Source organism: Aethalodelphis obliquidens, unplaced genomic scaffold (assembly GCF_003676395.1).
Source record: "Aethalodelphis obliquidens isolate GAN/ISIS:26980383/991018 unplaced genomic scaffold, ASM367639v1 scaffold2, whole genome shotgun sequence".
NCBI lineage: Eukaryota > Metazoa > Chordata > Mammalia > Artiodactyla > Delphinidae > Aethalodelphis > Aethalodelphis obliquidens.
In genome coordinates, this window is record NW_020837946.1 from 9,284,492 (window position 1) to 9,305,290 (window position 20,799).

At 38.6% G+C, this 20,799-nt stretch overlaps 1 protein-coding gene across 28 annotated transcripts in view; it reads left to right on the forward strand.

The window, feature by feature from the left end:
- TRIP12 (thyroid hormone receptor interactor 12) overlaps positions 1 to 20,799 on the forward strand; it is a 150,596-nt gene that overhangs the window by 44,150 nt on the left and 85,647 nt on the right. For 18 of the 28 annotated variants that reach the window (XM_027119086.1, XM_027119147.1, XM_027119076.1 and 15 more), the window contains exons 3-4: positions 13,017 to 13,142; positions 13,982 to 14,784. In XM_027119086.1, the coding sequence (XP_026974887.1) occupies positions 13,017 to 13,142; positions 13,982 to 14,784 (929 nt within the window). The remainder of the gene's footprint in view (positions 1 to 13,016; positions 13,143 to 13,981; positions 14,785 to 20,799) is intronic. The other 10 variants (XM_027119232.1, XM_027119240.1, XM_027119251.1 and 7 more) reach the window with 2 other exon arrangements.

Genomic DNA, 20,799 nt, shown 5'->3' on the forward strand with positions numbered 1-20,799 from the left:
GTTAATTGGGAGAGAGCAATTACAACTGTATTTTTATTCTTTTAATCTAACTTCTGTTGCTTAGCTTTCCTATAAGTAAAGCGCTGTTATTGTGGCTTTTGTTTCCAAAAAATAGTGGCTTTGGTCTTGTGAATGTATTCATAGTGATACAGTGATTCAAATAGTGGTAATAAATAACAGCACCTACTACGACAGCACTGGTGGAGTATTTTTAGTTAAGCCATTTTTTATACATATTCTTTCAATTTGAGACTCACAGAAACTCTGTGTGCTAAGTACGTAGCCCCTGTTTTCTAAATGTGGTAGCTTGCTCAGCTTTACGTGGCTGGTATGTAGAGTCAGGACTTGATTCCTGACCTCTTGACTTGCAAGTCGGTGATTCCTTTCATTGTGCCAAACTGTTTTTACTGCACAAACCACTTGATCCAAATGATGAAGAAGGACTTAGAGGAGGGTATGAAGTACTTAGAATTGAAGAGTATTAACTCATGCAGTTTAGAATTTAAGGAGCAGTTTTTCCCTCCTAGAATTTTTTAATTCATTCATTTTGCTTCACTCTGTTTCCTCCCGAACTTGCGTTAAGTTGTCTTCTTTGTGTAGCTTCCTTCCTGTGACCACTCCTGCCCTTTTCCTAAATCAAGCTCACTTACTTTTTTTTTTTTAAAGAAGAAAAGTTTTAGTTCACCCTTAAGATAAAAGAAAGTTGGATATTTGGGATATATTTATTTTCTCCTTATTATTCCCTCTATTCTTTTTCACCTATCCTTCATCTCTGTCCATAATTGAGCTAGATTATCTTCCTCCTCTTCTATTGTTTTTCTCTTTTCCTTTCTTCCATAATTTTTTGGGCTGTCGTTGCTTTGTTCCTCTCTTTTCTGTTCTCCTTTTCTTCTTTAGGAAATCACTCACCTCCACTGCTTGTCTGTGGGCTCGCTCTCAGGGATACTACCTAGTCTTTCCCACTTCTAGCACAGGTATTTGTAGGCTCTCCCTCCCTTTTTGCCATGCAGTAGCATTTTCATTGTATCATGTGCTTTTTCTTGTTTTTCTCAAATGTCAGCGGTGGGATTGAATTCAATATTATAGCAACTTTGGTTGACACTACTGTAGTGGAGGTTTCTTCTACATTGTTTTTGTTATAAAAACACAGCATGTTGAGAAAAGAAAATTGGGATGCTTCAGGAAAATAAAAGAATTAAGATAAATTCAATCCATCCACCGAAAGATAATGATGGTTAGTATTTCTACTCCATGATTTTCCTTGATATGAAAGCCCATAATATAAATTAGGGCCTCTAGTCCCATTCTCCCCCCCACCCCAGTTTTTTTCTGTGAAATATGTTACTGCTGTGCCTATCACATTTGAGTATTATTCTGATTTTATCAAGTCAAATTCCTGAAATGGGTTCATAGGACCTAAGGATATGAATATTTTGAAGACTTTTAACAGAATGCTAAATTGTGTTTCAGAAAGATTGAACCACTTTATCTTTTTTCCTTTTTTGATTAAACCAATTTATACTCCTACTAATACTTTGTGAGAATGCCTATTTCGCCAAATCATAGTACAGCACACCATTTTTTTTTTTTTTTTTTTTTGCGGTACGTGGACCTCTCACTGTTGTGGCCTCTCCCGTTGCGGAGCACAGGCTCCGGACGCGCAGGCTCAGCGGCCGTGGCTCACGGGCCCAGCTGCTCCGCGACATGTGGGATCTTCCCGGACCGGGGCACGAACCCATGTCCCCTGCATCGGCAGGTGGACTCTCAACCACTGCGCCACCAGGGAAGCCCCAGCACACCATTTTTAATCAGAGTTTGTGGAAAAAAGAGTTCCTTTGGTTAAAGTTACCATTTCTTTGGTTACTTTAGAGTTGAAGATCTTCCCCACATATTGGCCATTTTAATTTATTTTATGAGTTGTCTATTAGTGTCCTTTGTTTTAATTTTGGAGATACTTGCTCTTTTATTAGAACGCTTTATGGGAAGGGTATCAACCTACTGACATGGGCAAGTATATTTTGCTAGTTTTATTCTTGTTCTGGTTTGTTTTAATTTATAGTAGATTTTAAATTTAGATAGTCAAGTCTATCAGCTCTTTGTTTCTTTTCTTCCTTTTTTACATTTTATTGTAATCTGTCAATGTTTTTTTTAATGGTGTGAGGAAATGCTTGAATCCAATCCACCCCACCTTCTCACCCCCAGTACAAAATTTGTCTGCAAAGTTTTGATAATTATTTATTACTGAGTAATAAAATTTTATGAAATCTAAAGGTTGTAGCTTTCTGTTAACATTGTCAAAGCAGGGATTTTTTAAGCCAGCATTAATTATACAGGAAGAAATAGATTTGTATTTTGCTTAAAAAACTATTTCAAAGGGATGGGATACAGAAAAACACAGAAAGAAAATAGATATCATCCCGAGATTGTCTGTGTTAATATTTTGATTTTTATCTGTCTTTATCTGTTATTTTTTGGGAGGGGGGAGAATCTGAGTTCCCTGACCAGTGATTGAACCCGTGCCCCCTGCAGGGAAGTCCCTATCTGTCTTTAAAATACAATTTAGCATGTAGCTGATTACACTGTAAATACTTTTGGATCCTACTTTTTTCACTCAGTATCCTAACAAACATCTTCTCTTATCATTATGATTCTTTTGGTAATTGTTTACAGATGGTCACATGATTTGCTGAATCAGTGTGCAACATTTTCCACTATTAATTTTCATTTTTTGGTTAGTTAGATGGTTGCAGTGGGAAAAGTTTTCGCTTATGCTTAAATGTTTGCAATTTTGGCATCTCTTAAGAGATATGTTCCCAGAAGTGAAATTGCTTGGTCAAAGCGAGTTTTTTATGGTCAACTTATTTCACATAAATTTTTTTCTCCAATTTACTTATCACCGTCAGGAAGAAGAGTGCTTTTTCTCATCATTCTATTTGTGTTATCTCCATTTTGCATTTTCTTGCTAATTTGATCTGGAAAAATTGCATTGATGTCATTTTATTGGTGTTTCTATAGTAATGAGATGTTAAACATTAGAAAAATAGGTTTAAGGAGTGAGATCTGAGTGAGAATACTTCTTGATGTAAATGTACTAATAAGTTTTCATATGTTGTTAATCTTCCTTTGAACCACGATACAGGAGAACTGAACTTCTAATTTGTTCAGCTGAGATTAGCCCCTCTTCTTTTTTTTTTTTTTTTTTTTTTTTGGGTTCGGGGGCCTCTCACTTTTGTGGCCTCTCCCGTTGCGGAGCACCCGCTCCAGACACGCAGGCTCAGCGGCCATGGCTCACGGGCCCAGCCGCTCCATGGCATGTGGGATCTTCCCGGACCGGGGCATGAACCCGTGTCCCCTGCATCGGCAGGTGGACTCTCAACCACTGCGCCACCAGGGAAGCCCTAGCCCCTCTTCTTGTGTAATGATTTCCCTCAGTTCTTCACCCATGTATTTTGAGTGGTAGTTAATTTTTTCCACCGTGATCTTACTCTGCTCCTGGCTCCCCATTGCCTTTTGCCAAAACTGGGAGAATCTGCAGTCTTCATTTATTCTGAGCTCAGTGATGGGACTGAGGTGGTCATATGATCCACGCAGGAAAAAACTGAAAGCTTTTCCCTTTCTGGTAGCATAGGGAAGATGTGAATCTGAAGTTGCCAACTGCATGTTTCCTGCCTTATGGAAGATGATGGACAGTCAGAGAAAAGCAAATATATTAGAGATTATGTGTGAGCAAAGTTCTGACTAGTTTCAATTCCTTAGTTCTTCAGAGCTGTATTGACTCTTTTCTCTAGACATGCTTATTTAACTATTTGGATTCTGGAGGTATGCGTGCCTTATTTTAATAAAGCCTCTGTTTTTGGCTTTAGAGCTAAAGAGTCCTGCCTTGATGTACTTGCAGTACAAACTCAGTATAAGATTGTATTCATGGGGCTTCCCTGGTGGCGCAGTGGTTGAGAGTCCGCCTGCCGATGCAGGGGACATGGGTTCATGTCCCGGTCCGGGAAGATCCCACATGCTGCGGAGCGGCTGGGCCCGTGAGCCATGGCTGCTGAGCCTGCGCGTCCGCAGCCTGTGCTCCGCAACGGGAGAGGCCACAACAGTGAGAGGCCAGCGTACCGCAAAAAAAAAAAAAAAAAAGATTTTATTCATCCATTTGTAGAACACCATGGTAGTAAGCACCATGCTAGACGGTAATTATAAAAATTAGAGTAGAATAGCCTTTGTCACAAGCAGTTTCCAATTCAGTAGGGGAAATGGGCATGTAGGTGGTTATTAAAGTCAAGTGAGAAACATTTCTAGTGATGACCTCATTGATGCGGCTTTGAAGGCTGAAGAAGCAGTTGTAAAATGGTACGTGTCAGCCATATTTGTCTCTACTTGAGACGTGGAATCATTAGTTACGTCCAGAGTGGATTTGATTTCTCATTTTTCTGTGTCTCTTGTTACCTTGCTCACAAGTAGTAGGTGTTCAGCAAATACTAGTGTTGAAATCAGGAGATTCACTTCCTTGGCATTTTTAGGCACAGATATGTGACTTTCTTTTACTGAAATTGTCGTGAAAAGGTCATTGACTGGAGTGAAGGCCAGTTGAAATAGGGCCTGGTTTAAATGGGCTATGCAACAAGGTGCCTGGATTGTGCTACAGTAACAAACAGCTCCTAAATATTAGTATAACAATCTAACCACTAGGAAACTTGTCCATCCTGCGTTACCTGCAGGCTGTGCTCTGTGTCCACACATTCAGGTATTCAGGTATCACTGCTGTGGCGGCAAGAGAATATGCTGACTTGCTCTCTGGCTGTCCAAGGCTTCCCTCAGAAGTGATCCATTTCCACTCACGTTCCTTGACCAGAGCAACTTACACGGCTGCACATAACTTCCAGGTGGTTTGGCAGGTATCATCCTACTGTGTGTCTGGAAAGAAGAGAAATGGAATATTTGCAAACAGCACCTGGTAGCTATCGCAGGCTGTTTAACACCATTTTAAAATTTTTATTCTTGCTCCCATGTCTGCAACAAACCGTTTATTTCCCTAAATTCCACTTAGGGCAACATGGCCATGCAGTTGTGTGTTGTTCTCTTCATTCTCCTACTTAATTAACCAGTATGGGTGCCTTTTAATTTTCATCTTTAAAATTTATTTATTTATTTACTTTTGGCTGCGTTGGGTCTTAATTGCTGCATGCGGGCTTTCTTTAGTTGTGGCGAGCGAGGCTACTCTTAGTTGCGGTGCGCGGGTTTCTCATTGCGGTGACTTCTCTTGTGGAGCATGGGCTCTAGGTGCGTGGGCTTCAGTAGTTGTGGCACGTGGGCTCAGTAGTTGTGGCTTGTGGGCTCTAGAGCACAGGCTCAGTAGTTGTGGCACATGGGCTTAGTTGCTCCACGGCATGTGGGATCTTCCCGGACCAGGGATCGAACCTGTGTCCCCTGCATTGGCAGGCGGATTCTTAACCACTGCGCCACCAGGGAAGCCCTGCCTTTTTAAATATTCCTTTTTTGGTGTTCCTTCTGTCTCTTTTTTTATCCTGACCTTTGCTCAGTCAGATGGAAGCGCAAGCTTCCTCATCTTTGGGAGGAGGAGAATGAATGTTAAGGGGAGACAGTGTGATGTGACAATGATGTCATTGTTTCTTAGGACTAAATTGAAACCACTTTAAAAACCAATTTATACTAGAGTTGGCCCAGTAACTTGTCACTTGCTCCTTTCAGTAATGGCAAATCTTACTGCATAATTATGCACTTTGAGTTTCACCCAAAGAACCACATGTGCACATGCTTTTCCACTTTTTGGGCTGCTTTGATAATGCTCAGAAGGCTGGTCTGTCCCATCAGGCCTTGTGCTGGGAGGCAAGATTGACAGTGTTACGTTCAACAGTGGCATGGTTGTCTTGGTCTAAAGAGGAACAGAGGCTACTTTTTTCTAGGTAGAAGTTATGTGCTTTGGATTCTTAATAGTATCCATGTTAAATTATTTCTTGGACCAACAAAGTAATATTTTATATATTATATAATTTTCTCTGCATTATATATTTCTTGCTTTAATCATCAAATGTGAAATTTTGTCCAAAAGTCACTTCATAAGCTTATTGGAAACCTATAAGGCATCAGCTGCCATAGATTATTTCATATCTTAACTGACGATTTGCTCTGATTCTCCTGTCCCTCAGTATTGAAGGAGTCTGATGTTCCATACCACTTTTTCCAAATGCTTTCTCAGTCTCAGAATGCTTTCCTGGAGTATCAGTGTGACTAAAAAAATAAATATATGCAAATGCTTCTTCAGTAATTGTACAGGAAGTTTCAGTATCATATATGGAAGGCTATTGCTTTTGAAGCAGGAGGGAAAACGTGATTTTTTTTCTTCTATTTTTCTCATATAGCATCTCCAAAGCCTTAAGCCATTTATTTTGACATATACAGTCAGGAACAGAAATACCAGCCTGGGTAGGGAAAATTTAATAACTAGATACTGGCTTTTTACTTTCACCACTAAGCCCCTAGATGTAACAGTGGTGTTTCAAATTTAGGGATTTGGAATACCTGGGCTCAGTCTCACCTTTCCTGCCCAAGGCCTGGGTGATTTTGGGCAAGCCTCCATTCTTACATCTTTAAAATGGAAATATACCTGCCTCTGGTGTCATTTGAGGATTAAGCTAGATAATGTCTTTAAAGAATCAGTATAAAGCTTATCACATAATCACACCTTTAAAATTATTTATTCTGTGTTTTTGGGTTTCTTTGGTTTTTTTTTTAAATTTTTTACCCTTTTTTTTGGCTGCGTTGGGTCTTTGTTGCTGCGCATGGGCTTTCTCTAGTTGTGGCGATCAGGGGCTACTCTTTGTTGTGGTGTGCGGGCTTCTCATTGCAGTGGCTTCTCTTGTTGCGGAGCATGGGCTCTAGGCACGTGGGCTTCAGTGCTTGCAGCACATGGGCTTAGTAGTTGTGGCATGCAGGCCCTAGAGCGTGCGGGCTTCAGTAGTTGCGGCGTGTGGGCTCAGTAGTTGTGGCACGTGGGCTCAGTAGTTGTAGCACGTGGGCTCAGTAGTTGCGGCACGTGGGCTCCAGGGCTCACGGGCTTCAGTAGTTGTGGCACACAGGCTTAGTTGCTTCACAGCCTGTGGGATCTTCCCGGATCAGGGATTGAACCCGTGTCCCCTGCATTTACAGGCGGATTCTTAACCACTGCGCCACCAGGGAAGTCCTCTGTGGTCATCTTAATACATTTTTATCCAGGTATTTATAAAAGCCAGTGCAGTTCATGAGATAGTATCGTATCACTAATCTATCACTAATCACTAATTTACTTTTATTATCTCAGTGTTTATATCCCTCACCCAACTAATTTATTTGTGAAAGGTGGGGGCAAAAGTAAATTGAGCTGTGAGATTCCCTTTGGGTGTGTGGGCATCTTTTCCCATGGTTTTTGTTTGTTTATTTAAATATGAATTTTATTTATTTAAAAAAATACAGCAGGTTCTTACTAGTTGTCTATTTTATACATATTAGTATATATATGGTTTTGATTTTCAGTCCCTCTGCCTTTTTTTCTTTGCATAATAACTTAAAGTTATTGTAGTTTATTCACCCATTCTCAGTATACCCAGATTGTTGAACATATAAAATTTTGGCTTTGCATGTTTCCAACCCTGTTGTTAGTCTCTTATTCCAAGCTATGATTAAGAACAAAATGTTTCCAAAAGGCATTTAAGCCCTAGCCTGTCCTTCCAACCTTGTTTCCTAATGTGTCTCTGTGCTCAGGGAAATTCATATCATTTGCCAGGTGCCAGGTGGGTTTTAAAATTTGCTGCCTCTCTGCCCTTGTCTATGCTGCTTTCAGCGGAACGCTCTTTTTCCTCAGCTTTTCATTCTTCAGGGTGTGGTTTAAATACCATGGGGTCTATAAAACCTGTATTTTCCCGCTAAGAGTAATTTCTCCCTTTGTTGTGAACTTTATAGCACTTGGTAGATCTCTTTGTTTTATGAATTCTAACCTCTTTGAGGACGGAACACAGTGTAGTGTGTTGTCAGTATTTATGTGCCCTGTCGTGACTTGCATATACTTGAGTTGGGAAACCAAGTAAGTGCAAGTATGAATTGAGTAGCTTGGCACAGTAGTTCTCAACTCTATTCGATCCAGTGCTCCCAGTCTATAATGTGTATCATATAATGTAAACATCTTTATTTTGATGCTACTTTAGTATCTTGAATTAAGTATATAAAAAGCCTCCCTCCACAGTTTAGAAACATGAATATAATAATGTACAAGCATTTTACAAAGGTGAAAATAAACAAGTAAAAGGAAAATAGTTGATAACAAAATAACATTATTTCAGTAGGTAAATGCGGGTACTTGACAGAAGATGACACTATATTCAGATGCTTGCATCTGTATTTGAATTTATTGAATGTGACAGCTGCAACAACAGACTTAAATGCTGTAAGCAGCATTTTCATTATAAACTTTTCCAAAATGATGCATGACTCTTGGTCAAGCTGCAAAAAACAGATACAGTCTTTTGTGGATTCCCATGCATTCCTGCAGAATTTAAGTATATAGAGAACCATGCAAAACAAATCTAAACTGAGAAATTATAAACCTGTTTTCCCCTATGTCATGGCCAGATTTTAAGTTTTTTCATAAGGTCTTCATATATTATCAAGGCTATTCGAAATATATGGGTGATGAGACAGTTTTTCACTGTGTCTCATGGTTCTGTGTATTGCATGACATCTTCTACCTCTAGTCCTTACCTGCTAAAAATGCCAACAGCACCACTGTTCCCCAACATACTGTTTCAAGATACTCCCCAGAGGAGGAACCACTACTGTTGTTTTTTTTTTAAACCACTGCTTTTTAAGATAAATAAGGAGTTCTAAATTACAGAATTATTTGGGCTAGCATTTCTCCATAACTGAACATAGGAACATTGGTCAGACTTACTCAGCTTCTGTCTTGTGACTGAAATAGAAACTAGTATATTTTACAGAGACCATTAGTTTTTTTTTAAAAGTGGTTTAAGTGAACTTTCCACTTTGATTATTGAAAATCAGGGGCTTATTTATAATATGCATTTTATAGCGTTACAAGCAAAGCATTTAATTTTTGGAACACAAAGCTATAATGTTATAATTCTGTATGTAAAATATAAGAGCATAAAAATGTCTGTATACACATGCACAAACAAATTTGGAGATATAATTAAGTACCAAATTATTTATATTTGGTAATATGTACATATATTTGAGTTGTATGTCTGGCATAGATACTAATTTCAAAAAAATCCAGGAACTGTAATACAAGGAATTAACTAGCTCCTTGTAACTAGCCACCTTCCTCATTTTGTCTAAGATTAGAATAAGAATACTTTTTGCTACAAGGTTTTGGCCTCTTTTAGATGTCCTCTGGACTAGAGATGGTTTCTGATCTTTAAGACTACCAAGTCTGATCTTTAAAACTACCAAATTAAGTATCTAGAAGGGACAGTCACTACAATTTGAGTATCTAGAAGGGACAGTCACTACAATTTGCCTAAAAGTCAGCAAGAGGCGTGTTTGAGACTTGCTTTCAAGTTAATGTTGAAAATCCATAACCCAGAGTTGATTATAGTATGCTCTGTTTGCAACCTGGGTTTCTTTAACATGAGTTGGCACACAGGTACTTGGTAAATAGGAAAATGATGTTAGTATGATGTGGAAGTAGTGTCAGGTCATAGGCAGTTTTTCCTATAGTGTTAATATATGAACTGGTAATCTATAAAGTCTTATGAAAGACCTGGAAATAGTGCAGAAATGGGTTAAAGAAATCATTTAGTGCAAGAAATAGCTAGTTCAAGTGGCTTCCAGAACCACCACACTTTCCACTGGTAACACTCCCAGGAAGCTCAAAACCATTTACTCCTGTATTTATAAAGAAAGAAAATGACAAAAAGGGAAGTCTCACCCAGAATTGTATTTTTAATTTTGTCAAAGCTGGTCCTGAAAGAAAACGTCTTGAAAAATTTACACTTAAAGGAGAAAGTACAAAAATAAAACTCTAATGAGTGGACCAACTGGGATTATTGGTGCAAATGTTAGTGAAGGTTTAATCTTTTATTAAAATTGATGACGTTTTTGTTAGGACTCACACTGCAAAATAACATAGGTTTGAGTGCTCTGTTTCCAATCTCATTTTCACCATTAGTCCAGTTATTTTTAGTGGGTGATTTTGCAGAGCATGAGATTTTTTTTTTTCCAGCAACATCCATAGGTTGATGTCGAAGCTCCTGAATATACTTGTGCCCCCGCTCCATCTACCCACCCAACGATCTTGGGCTGTAATTCACTAAATTGGCTCCTTCTGGTGCTACTTAAGAGTTTGTCGTGAATTTTATTGTCTTGTTCTTGCAAATTTGATTTACAGTGGATATAACTTTTACGGGTCTTAAAGAGATTATGTTTTTTAATAAAAATTAATGTTAAACAATAAGGTTTGATAAATGAGGGAGTTGGTAAAATGAGCTAAAAGGCATCAAGACTCGTTCAGTGCTGAATGCTGTTATATTCTAATTGGCTGTTCTAATTGGGCATTATTATTTTATGGAGATTTCCTTACAGTATCTGAGCATTAATAATTTATAAATGGGCATGATAAAATAGAGTCCCACTTTGGGAGGGCCCATAGTTACTTATGGTGACCATCTGGTTGCTTACTCCTCTTGTGGTAAGTCAGGGGTTGGAAAACCCATGGGTCAAATCCAGCCTACTGCCTGCTTTTGTAAATAAAAATTTGGTTGGAACATAGCCATGCCCATGTTTATGTGTTGTTTATACCTGCTTTTGTGACACATAGTACCTCCCACAGAGCTGGAAGTATTTTACTACCCTCCACAGAAAGTGTATCAATATTAAGATCATGCTAAACAATAGTCAGAAGGACATAAATGGTCAGTGTTTCATAATATTTAAAACAATTTTTTGACAAGGCCTCAGAATATCACACTTAAAAATAATTTTAGGAAAGGTAGAATTAGATAAGTATGGGATTTAAGCCAGTTTTGTGAGCCTCACTTTCTCAGATGATTGGATACTGTTTTCTTTCTGTTCTTTTCCCTCCCCTCCCCCTTTCATACATATTGAGACTTTACCTGCTAAATTCTTAAGTTCCTTGAAAGTGTTAGTAAGGACATGAAAAATGCAGGAGTGGGTTTGGGTGGCTATAAAGTTAGATGTATTTTAAAACCAGAGGACAATTTACTTGGGTCGAGAAGAGGAGGAGTGCTGCCTCTGCAGTGGGATCAGCATTAGGTTAGTGTTGGCCAATTTCTGTCAACAACGAGACTTACTTAGGAATATGTTATGGTGGTTTTTTTTTGTTTTTCTGTTTTTATTTTTAGAGGGTTGACATTTAACTACTTAACTACTTGAACGTTATCACAAAGTTGTCTAGCTTTGAATGGATAAGGTTTTCTTTTAATATGATTTTTAAATTTTCAAGGAATACAGCAATGAATATTTTAAATTTTATTATGAAGTGAAGTAGAAATTGATTCAATTATAAGATTAATCTATGGCAAACTTTACAAAAATAAGAATGTCGAGAACCTGAATGATGTAATTTATAAATATTATTCCATGGATGTTAAATTTTATACCTGAAAACAACATTTTACCTCCCTTTTTAAAAAATAACTATGAAATGATTTGCAAATTTACTCAATCTTATTCCTTATTTTTTTAAAAAAAGTAGAACTCTCATATCTCTTACTAGAAATATAACAAAAACAAAAGCAAGTCCTAGAAACTAAATCTCTCAAACAAGAAACTCATGGGATAAAGCAAAATTTCGGTCTGCCAATGTAAGAATATCTAGGAAAAATAAAAACTAAATCACAGTATATAAAACTCTTATAAGATTCAGCTTGGATACACCCAGAGAAAATATAACATATACCATGGGGGGAAAAATCATTACTAAAGCAAAGACTATGACACACAAAAGACTATATAGGTTACTAGAGTTTTTTAGTAGTTGATCTAGTTAAATCTTTAGAAAGTACTATTCTTTTATGGATTAAAACCTTAAAAATGAAAATGATAGTACGGACCCAAGAAATATTTACTTTCATTGAGAAGCTAATGCCATGTCTTTTTTCAAGAATCCAGTGTTGAGTTCTTCTGCAATAATGAAAGAAAACAATAAAGATACTGAGACCAGAAACCTTAGATCATCTTTTTGAAGAGATGGTAGAACACGTATGATATGTTAAGAACTGTACGGCATCCTTATATGTTCAGTTAGAGTTATGGTGTAAGGCGTTCAGTGACTCATTTCTGAATTCCTTTGAGATCATTTTCAGACTGAAGACCTTTAAAAGTTTTTTTTTAACAAAGTAAACAGCTTTGGCATTAATGGAACTTTATTATTCTCATTAGAATATGCTCTTTTATGTTATTTACATGAAGGATGGATGTTGGCTGTTAATTACATAAATTGCATCTGTTCCGTTAATATCTCACCTCTGGAACACCAACTTTTCTGGGTATATATTCATGCGTGCTCCCTTTTGCTTGTGTAAATCTCATGTGACCTTTGCCAGAGGTTAAACATCTAACAACTGAAAACAGTTTCTTCATGTCCCTCAAACTTGCTCTTAAAACAATGCTGGCATAAGGATTTGATTTATTATAAGTATAACCCAACCATGTATCAACGGTGCAATTGTTTTGAATGTGTTTGGAATATTTTGTGGTAAATTCTTTACCTTTTTATCTAGGACTTGGTTTTTTGGTGTACTTCAGCTGGTTATAAAAAAAATCTTAACTCTTGGGTATTGAGGGGGTTGGTTCTAAAAGGTAATTTCTTTGGCCAGATTATTTGATAGAATAATAATTTAATCATAGAAATATTTGGGGAAAGGGTAGAGTCAATAATGAAGAATTGGGAAACTTTTTTTTTTTTTAATGAAAAAAGATTTCAGTTTCAGTGTTGTATTTGCATCTCATTTTCCTGATAGATTTCTGTTTTGGTTTTCTGCTGACAGGTCACATTTAGGGCAGGCAAAACATAAGGGATATAGCCCTCCTGAGAGTAGAAAATCTAATTCTAAGGCACCCAAAGTGCAGTCTAATACTACTTCTGAACTGTCAAGGGGACACCTTTCTAAAAGGTAAATCTTCACATTGCTTATACATTTTTCAAGGCAGAATTATTTGCATTTGAATCATTGCATAATATTAAAACGTACCAGGTTATGCCAAAATGTTACGATACATGTTTTCATTATTATCCGGGTATAACTTTTAGGATTAATAGTGAATCACCTCTGCAGTGATGTCAGCGCAGCATACCCCAGATAGTGCTTTATTCTCCTTGATTAGAGAGCTGCGAGTTTCTCCTTTTGCCTAACAAACCATTATACGCATCTGAAATGCCATTTTAAATCCAGTTTTTCTTAGTTTTTTTATTGTCAGAGCCACAGATCAGTGATGTCTTAAGATCTAATTGATAGGAGTCTTTGGAAAGGAATGTGACTGTAAATATTTGATACTACAATATAAAACTTTCTAACCTTCATTTTGAAAGTGTGTATGTTAATGCTTATTTATTTTAAGCTTTGACAAAGAAGTTGTGTTTGTAAATAGAGTATCGGTATTGTAGTTTCAACTGGTTCTGAACTACTAAGTAAGCATTCTTTTTCTTGTAATCCTAATTCTTGTTTTATGATTAGGGGAGTTAGTGTCAGTAATCATTGGGCTAAAGAATTAGCCTGATCTTCTAATATTTTACCATCCAAAGTGTCACTCCCCACCCCCACCCCTTTTTTTCCCCTCATTTTTGAACCGTTTGCGAGCCTATGTTTATTTAGTTACTGGACTTACCAGGAAATTTTTTTCACTTAAAAAAAAATCTTATTTCCACAGATTTGAGAAGTTAATAAATAAGTATTATATGACAGGTTTAACGATGGCAGGCTGATATTAACTCTTGTTTTATCTAACCTCTTAGAAGCTGCAGTTCATCATCTGCTGTCATAGTCCCACAACCAGAGGATCCAGACAGAGCCAATACTTCAGAAAGGCAGAAAACGGGGCAGGTGCCTAAGAAAGACAGTTCTCGAGGAGTGAAACGCAGTGCTAGTCCAGACTACAACAGGACCAGTTCTCCTAACTCTGCAAAGAAACCCAGAGCACTTCAGCATACTGAATCTCCCTCAGAAACAAGTAAGCCACACAATAAGTCAAAGAAGAGACATTTAGACCAGGAGCAACAACTGAAATCTGCACAGTCTCCATCAACAAGCAAGGCTCATACCAGGAAGAGTGGGGCCACTGCTAGTTCACGGAGTCAGAAAAGAAAGAGGACAGAGAGTTCTTGTATAAAGAGTGGTTCTGTGTCGGAAGCAGCTGGTGCCGAAGAGAGATCTGCAAAACCTACCAAGCTGGCTTCAAAATCGGCCGCCTCAGCCAAAGCTGGGTGTAGCACCATCACCGATTCTTCTTCTGCTGCCTCTACTTCCTCCTCATCTTCTGCTGTAGCCTCGGCCTCCTCTACTGTTCCACCAGGTGCCAGGGTGAAACAAGGGAAAGACCAGAATAAGGCCAGACGTTCCCGTTCAGCATCCAGTCCCAGTCCAAGAAGAAGTAGCAGGGAAAAGGAACAGAGTAAAACTGGTGGCTCTTCAAAATTTGATTGGGCTGCTCGTTTCAGCCCTAAAGTTAGCCTTCCTAAAACAAAACTGTCTCTTCCAGGGTCTTCTAAGTCAGAGACATCAAAACCTGGACCTTCTGGATTACAGGCCAAATTAGCAAGTAAGTTTACTCGAAAGATTTTTTTTTTTTTTTAATTAAACAAAATTTCTCTGGCTTTGTCAGGAGGGATCAGGTTTTCAAGGTAGTCAGTCTGAGGCAGTTTTAGATTTATTACTATACCTGTATCTGTACACAAAGTGTATAATAATTGATACACCACATTTAGTTTTATGGAGATAGATAAGGAATGCTCCCGCCTTATTACTAAATTGTCATGTTTTAGTATCTTTCTTTATCTTTGCAGCATTTGCTACTTCTTTTCTTTTTTTTTTTTTTTTTTTTTTTTTTGTGGTACGCGGGCCTCTCACCGTTGCGGCCTTTCCCATTGCGGAGCACAGGCTCCGGACACGCAGGCTCAGCGGCCATGGCTCACGGGGCCAGCCGCTCCGCGGTATGTGGGATCTTCCCAGACCGGGGCACGAACCCGCGTCTCCCTGCATCAGCAGGCGGACTCTCAACCACTGCGCCACCAGGAAAGCCCGCCACTTATTTTCTAATGTCAGAGTAGGACAGCAAGTTGGTTTTTCTCCTATAACCAGAAACAAAACTGTTCTAGTTATGAGTTGGTCATGACCACAGTTGGAGATCAAATGCTCTTTTTTGGTATTGTACATTCTTTTTGTTTTTTAAATAAATTTATTTTTTATTTATTTATTTAGGGCTGCTTTGGGTCTCTTCATTGCTGCGCGCAGGTTTTCTCTAGTTGCAGCGAGCGGGAGCTACTCTTCATTGCAGTGCGTAGGTTTCTCATTGCAGTGGCTTCTCTTGTTACGGAGCACAAGCTCTAGGCGCGCAGGCTTCAGTAGTTGTAGCACGTGGGCTCAGTAGTTGTGGTTCGCTGGCTCTAGAGCGCAGGCTCAGTAATTGTGGCGCACGGGCGTAGTTGCTCCGTGGCATGTGGGATCTTCCCGGACCAGGGCTCAGACACGTGTTCCCTGCATTGGCAGGTGCTTTCTTAACCACTTTGGCACCAGGGATTCTAACACTGTGTGTGAGACCACTGTTCCACACATTCTTGATGTGTGGAAACCCTGAGCTAAGTTATTAGAATAAATGTACCCTAGTATTAATTAAACTTTATTCACATGTAATATTTTATGGCCTTTAAGGAGCTTAGACTAAAGATGAATACCTCTTACATTCATCACGCTGGGCTCTGGGTCCTAGGTAAATGGGAAAGAAATTGCCTTCTTGAAGCGTATAGTGGAGCAGAAAGAACTAATGTTTGAGAATAATACATTCAAGCAAAGAAACAAACAGTAGATAAGAGAAAGGCATCCTGAGGCACTTTTCTCCCTCTTTTTTCCAAAAAAGACTTCTTCAGGAAGCCAAATGTTAACTTCATTAGAACTGATTAAAAATTGTGGTGACCCTCTTCAATTACATGACTACTGTAATGATGAAGTGCTTTTTTTTTTTTCTATTTTGAGAAATCTAAATGACGCAAATACAGAGAACAAAACAGCACTTCCTATGGTTTTCAGAGCATTTAATTTTTGTAATATTTAACCAAGAAGCTTGTTTTTGATCATCTTTTCTCCTTTTGAGCCCACAAAGACAATTTCAGGTCCACATTTTGATAGGGCTAGAATGTTTTTTGGTCTTTGGAAGACTTTATATAGTGTCTACTAGTATTCTTGTGAAAGTTTAATACTGAACCAGCCTAACCTAGTGTTGAATCAGAGCTGTTAGCTCTGTTTAGTTTAATTCTACAATCTATAAACTATTTTCAGTTGATTCAATATTAGCAACATTTTGACAAGAATACTAGTAGACATTATTGTAAAATTTTGTTTAGCCTGTATCATAGGGTTATTGTGAAAGTAACATCTCTTTCTCTTAAATTACAGAATTTGTTCTATTTGTTATTTTAAATATGCAGTATATCTGTATAAAATCTTTTGAATGTGAATATAAATATCAGATAAAGATTAAGATTGGTATCCTGCAGTCAAAAGGAAGTAAAAGGTTGGGTAAAAAGGGACACAGCCGTTTGTCCATTGGTCCAGACAAGGTTTTCTTGACAATTGGAGTTATTTATCTCTGCTTTTATACCTCTTCCTCTGTCTACTTTTAAGTGCATCTGTATTTGCGTGCTTGTGTGTCTCCATCGTGTGTAGTAGCTGTGTGATCTCCACAGTCAGTGGCTCAGGTTGAGTTTACAGCATAGTCCGAGGGATTCACTCTAACCCTTCCAGCCTACCTCATTTGAAGAGCTCATCTCTTTCAATTCTTATTTCTAGGAGGGTCCTGGCACAGGTGAGAGCAGATTGCTCTTTTTTTTTTTTATTTATGTATCTTATTTTTGGCTGCATTGGGTCTTTGTTGCTGTGCACGGGCTTTCTCTATTTGCGGTGAGTGGGAGCTACTCTTCGTTGTGGTGCGCGGGCTTCTCATCACGGTGGCCTCTCTTATTTGTGGAGCACGGGCTCTAGGCGCACGGGCTTCAGTAGTTGTGGCACACGGGCTCAGTAGTTGTGGCTTGCGGGGCTCTAGAGCGCAGGCTCAGTAGTTGTGGCGCACGGGCTTAGTTGCTCCGCAGCATGTGGGATCTTCCTGGACCAGGGCTTGAACCTGTGTCCCCTGCATTGGCGGGCAAACTGTTAACCACTGTGCCACCAGGGAAGCCCTGAGCAGATTGTTCTTGAGTGTTGTGTCCTTAACTCTTCTCAGAGACCAGCTTTCTTTTTGTACCTGTCAGTTAGTGCAGTCTTTAAAAGAAAACCTGACCCTACCAGTGGCTGATCAGCGGGGTTTTCTTGGTTGTGAGGTTGCTCTCAAACAGGAAGCCCCGAGGGTTTTGATGCTGCCCCTGTGCCATAATAAAACCAGTCCAGATATGCTGTCATATTCACTCTGCACATGGTCGCAAACTGATTTAGTTTAAAACTCACTTCATAGTTGCTTTTCCTACTTTCATAAAATCTGTGTGTTCTGTGGTCACTAATTTCACTTTCCCATTTTCATTGCCACTACCCTAGTTCTAAGCTCTAATTATAGCCTAAGCTGTTGAAACAAGAGACGGGAACCAGCATTTGTTTCACATCTAAAAGTGCCAGGTATTTTACATATGCAGTAACATTGACTTTTCCAAAAAATTGGTGCTTGATGATAGTTATTAAGGAAATTTATTCCAAGGAGGTGAAATAACTTGCCAGAGTAACATATCTCATAAGTGACGGTTAGGATTTAAAGATGGGGTGGGTATGTGTGACTTTGAAGCCTTTGTTTCTTTGCTGTGTCACTTATTTTTCATCCATGTTAGTTGTTTGTGTTTTACTGTTGCAATCTATTTGGGTCATTAAGAGATGTTAAGACCCCAGAGGAGATGAACTTTTATTTGATCCTTCTTTACTGGTATTGATTCATCTTTAGGGGTGAATATTATGTGAACCCAGGGCTTCATATTATACGATTAACTGTGTGTTTGCTTCTTTACAAATAAGTGGAAAACATTTCAAAACAAAATAATAGCAAATACTTAAAGTGCTTACAAGTGCCTGACAACTTGTAAATAGTTGACATGGATCATCTCATTTACTCCTCATCAGCCCTGTGTGGCAGGTACTGTTATTCACTTCTTACAGGTAAAGAAACTCAGGGTCAGTGAGGTCAGGTTACCTGTCCAAGGTCACAGAACTAAGAAGTGATAGAGCCAAGAGTCAAACCCAGGCCATGTGATTCCAGAAATTAGTTGTGAGAATAGGGTGCAGAGGATTGAGTAGATTGGGTGAGCTAAATCCAGGCAGGCTTCCTGGAGTCACACAGGGCAGGGTGAATTTTAGGTATGATTAAATAGTTCACTTTAGGAAAGAGTTTATGTAAGAAGGAGTACTGCAAGAGGATTGGCAGTACTTGGTAATTTTATTTAAGAATATAGAGGCAAAATGAAGTATCTTAGAGGAATCCCTGGGCTTCAAGTAATGGTATTTTGGGGAGAGAGAGCTCTTAATTTAGAGCTAAAAATCCTAGATTTGAATCCTAGTTCTGCCATTTTATCAGCTGGTGACTACGAGAAAGTTGGCAACCTTTTCGTTGTAAAATGGGCACAGTAGCTATTTGAGGAATGAATAAATATGTGAGGAGCCTTAGCATAGTGCTGATAGTACATAGGATGCGTCACTGAATTTAGGGTGCACAACTGAAATCGAGTATCTTAAGACAAAGCATTCAGGAGCATCGTTTTGAAGATGAAGGATTGATATAAATCCTAGCTACTGATCAGTTTAAGGTATAGCTGTCTTTAGATTTGGAAGAGCCTGATTTAAAGTTCTGTTGTCTTCTGGTAGTTTTGTGGGGTTGGGCAAATCATTGAACTACAATTATGATAGCAACCTAATCCCTGATCTTTGCAGAATGATAATATTCATTCTTGTGAAGCATAAATGAAAGAATGTATGTGAAAACAACTTTGTAAAATTAAAATACCATATAAACATAAAATGTGAATTGAGAACTGTTGCGATAGATTTGAAAAGCTTTTGTATGCATTAGGAATTAGTTTGATTTTTTTTTAATTTAACATTAATCTGGGGGCAGAATTAGATTCAATGGTTACAATCCATTCAGTGGGTTAGCAACTCTGGGTAAAAAAATATGTCAGTTAACTAAAAAAATGGAGTGGACATTTTGTGAGATAGGAAGCATTCCAAATTGGGTAGGTTGTTTTCTTCAACTTTTAGGACTCAGTGAACCTGTTAATTAGAAGGTGATATGTCTCCTCAGGTATAGGCTCATTCTAAGATACGATTGGTCAGTAAAACTTCCTGGTAAAGGAAGTTTTTTTCAAATTGTAGGAATAACAGTACTTACATGATGCTTTGTGAAAACCCATTTCCCCATGGTCAGATATCACTCAAGGAGATTCAGGATATGCTTTAGTATATTGAAAGCTGTGAGAATTCTTACGGTCACTTCTGTTTAACCCATTATTTTATAAATATGTTTGACCACCTATTACCTTGGGAGACAGCAGTGGTCCATGGAACACACTTTGGGAAATGATACATTTAATCGGGTCACTGAAGCAGGAAGACCTTTCCTGGTGTGCTGATTTGGCATCTGTTGAACAAGTTTCTGGTGAGGAACTAGGGCTGGCAGGAGAACTAGAGAAACAGCTGCTTTGTGATGGGCTACCTGAAGCCTGTGGCTTGCCAACTGCAGCTGGTCAAGATAGCTGTGGGACAAAGGTCACCTTGTGTCAATTGGTAAAAGTTTATAAATTTTTTGCTGCATTGGGTCTTCGTTGCTGCACGCGGGCTTTCTCTAGTTGCAGTGAGCAGGGGCTACTCTTCATTGCGGTGCATGGGCTTCTCATTGTGGTGGCTTCTCTTGTTGCAGAGCAGGGGCTCTAGGTGCGCTGGCTTCAGTAGTTGTGGCACGTGGGCTCAGTAGTTGTGGCTCACGGGCTCTAGAGCGCAGGCTCAGTAGTTGTGGCGCACGGGCTTAGTTGTTCGCGGCATGTGGGATCTTCCCGGACCAGGTCTCAAACCCATGTCCCCCTGCATTGGCAGGCGGATTCTTAACCACTGCGCCACCAGGGAAGCCCAATTGGGTTTTGAGAATACCCCAGAAAGGATAGTGTTATATGACAATTTTTAATCTGCATTAGGAAATTATTCTTGCTTTGCGTTGTTTAACCTTAGCAAACAGTCCTAACAAATTTATGTAGCATAAATGTAAAACCACTGGGGCAGTGTAATGATACAAATGATTTTTTAAAATATTCAGTGATATTTTGATGTAATATTTAAAAATATTCTTATAATATTCTGCTAATCTATCTATCTTCTCTTTAGGCTAATTTTGAAGTAATTTGACTATTTCAAAGTATGTACTGTCTTAATGGTAGAAGGTGATGGATGGCATAGACATGTAAGAAACAGTTTGTGATCAGAATCTGCAATTAATTATGGAATGTATTTATAGAAAAATTTAAAGGTGTTATATTTCCAGTTCGATATGTCTATTTGTAGGTCCAGTTCACTTTCCATTATTTAAAGTAGACATCATGTG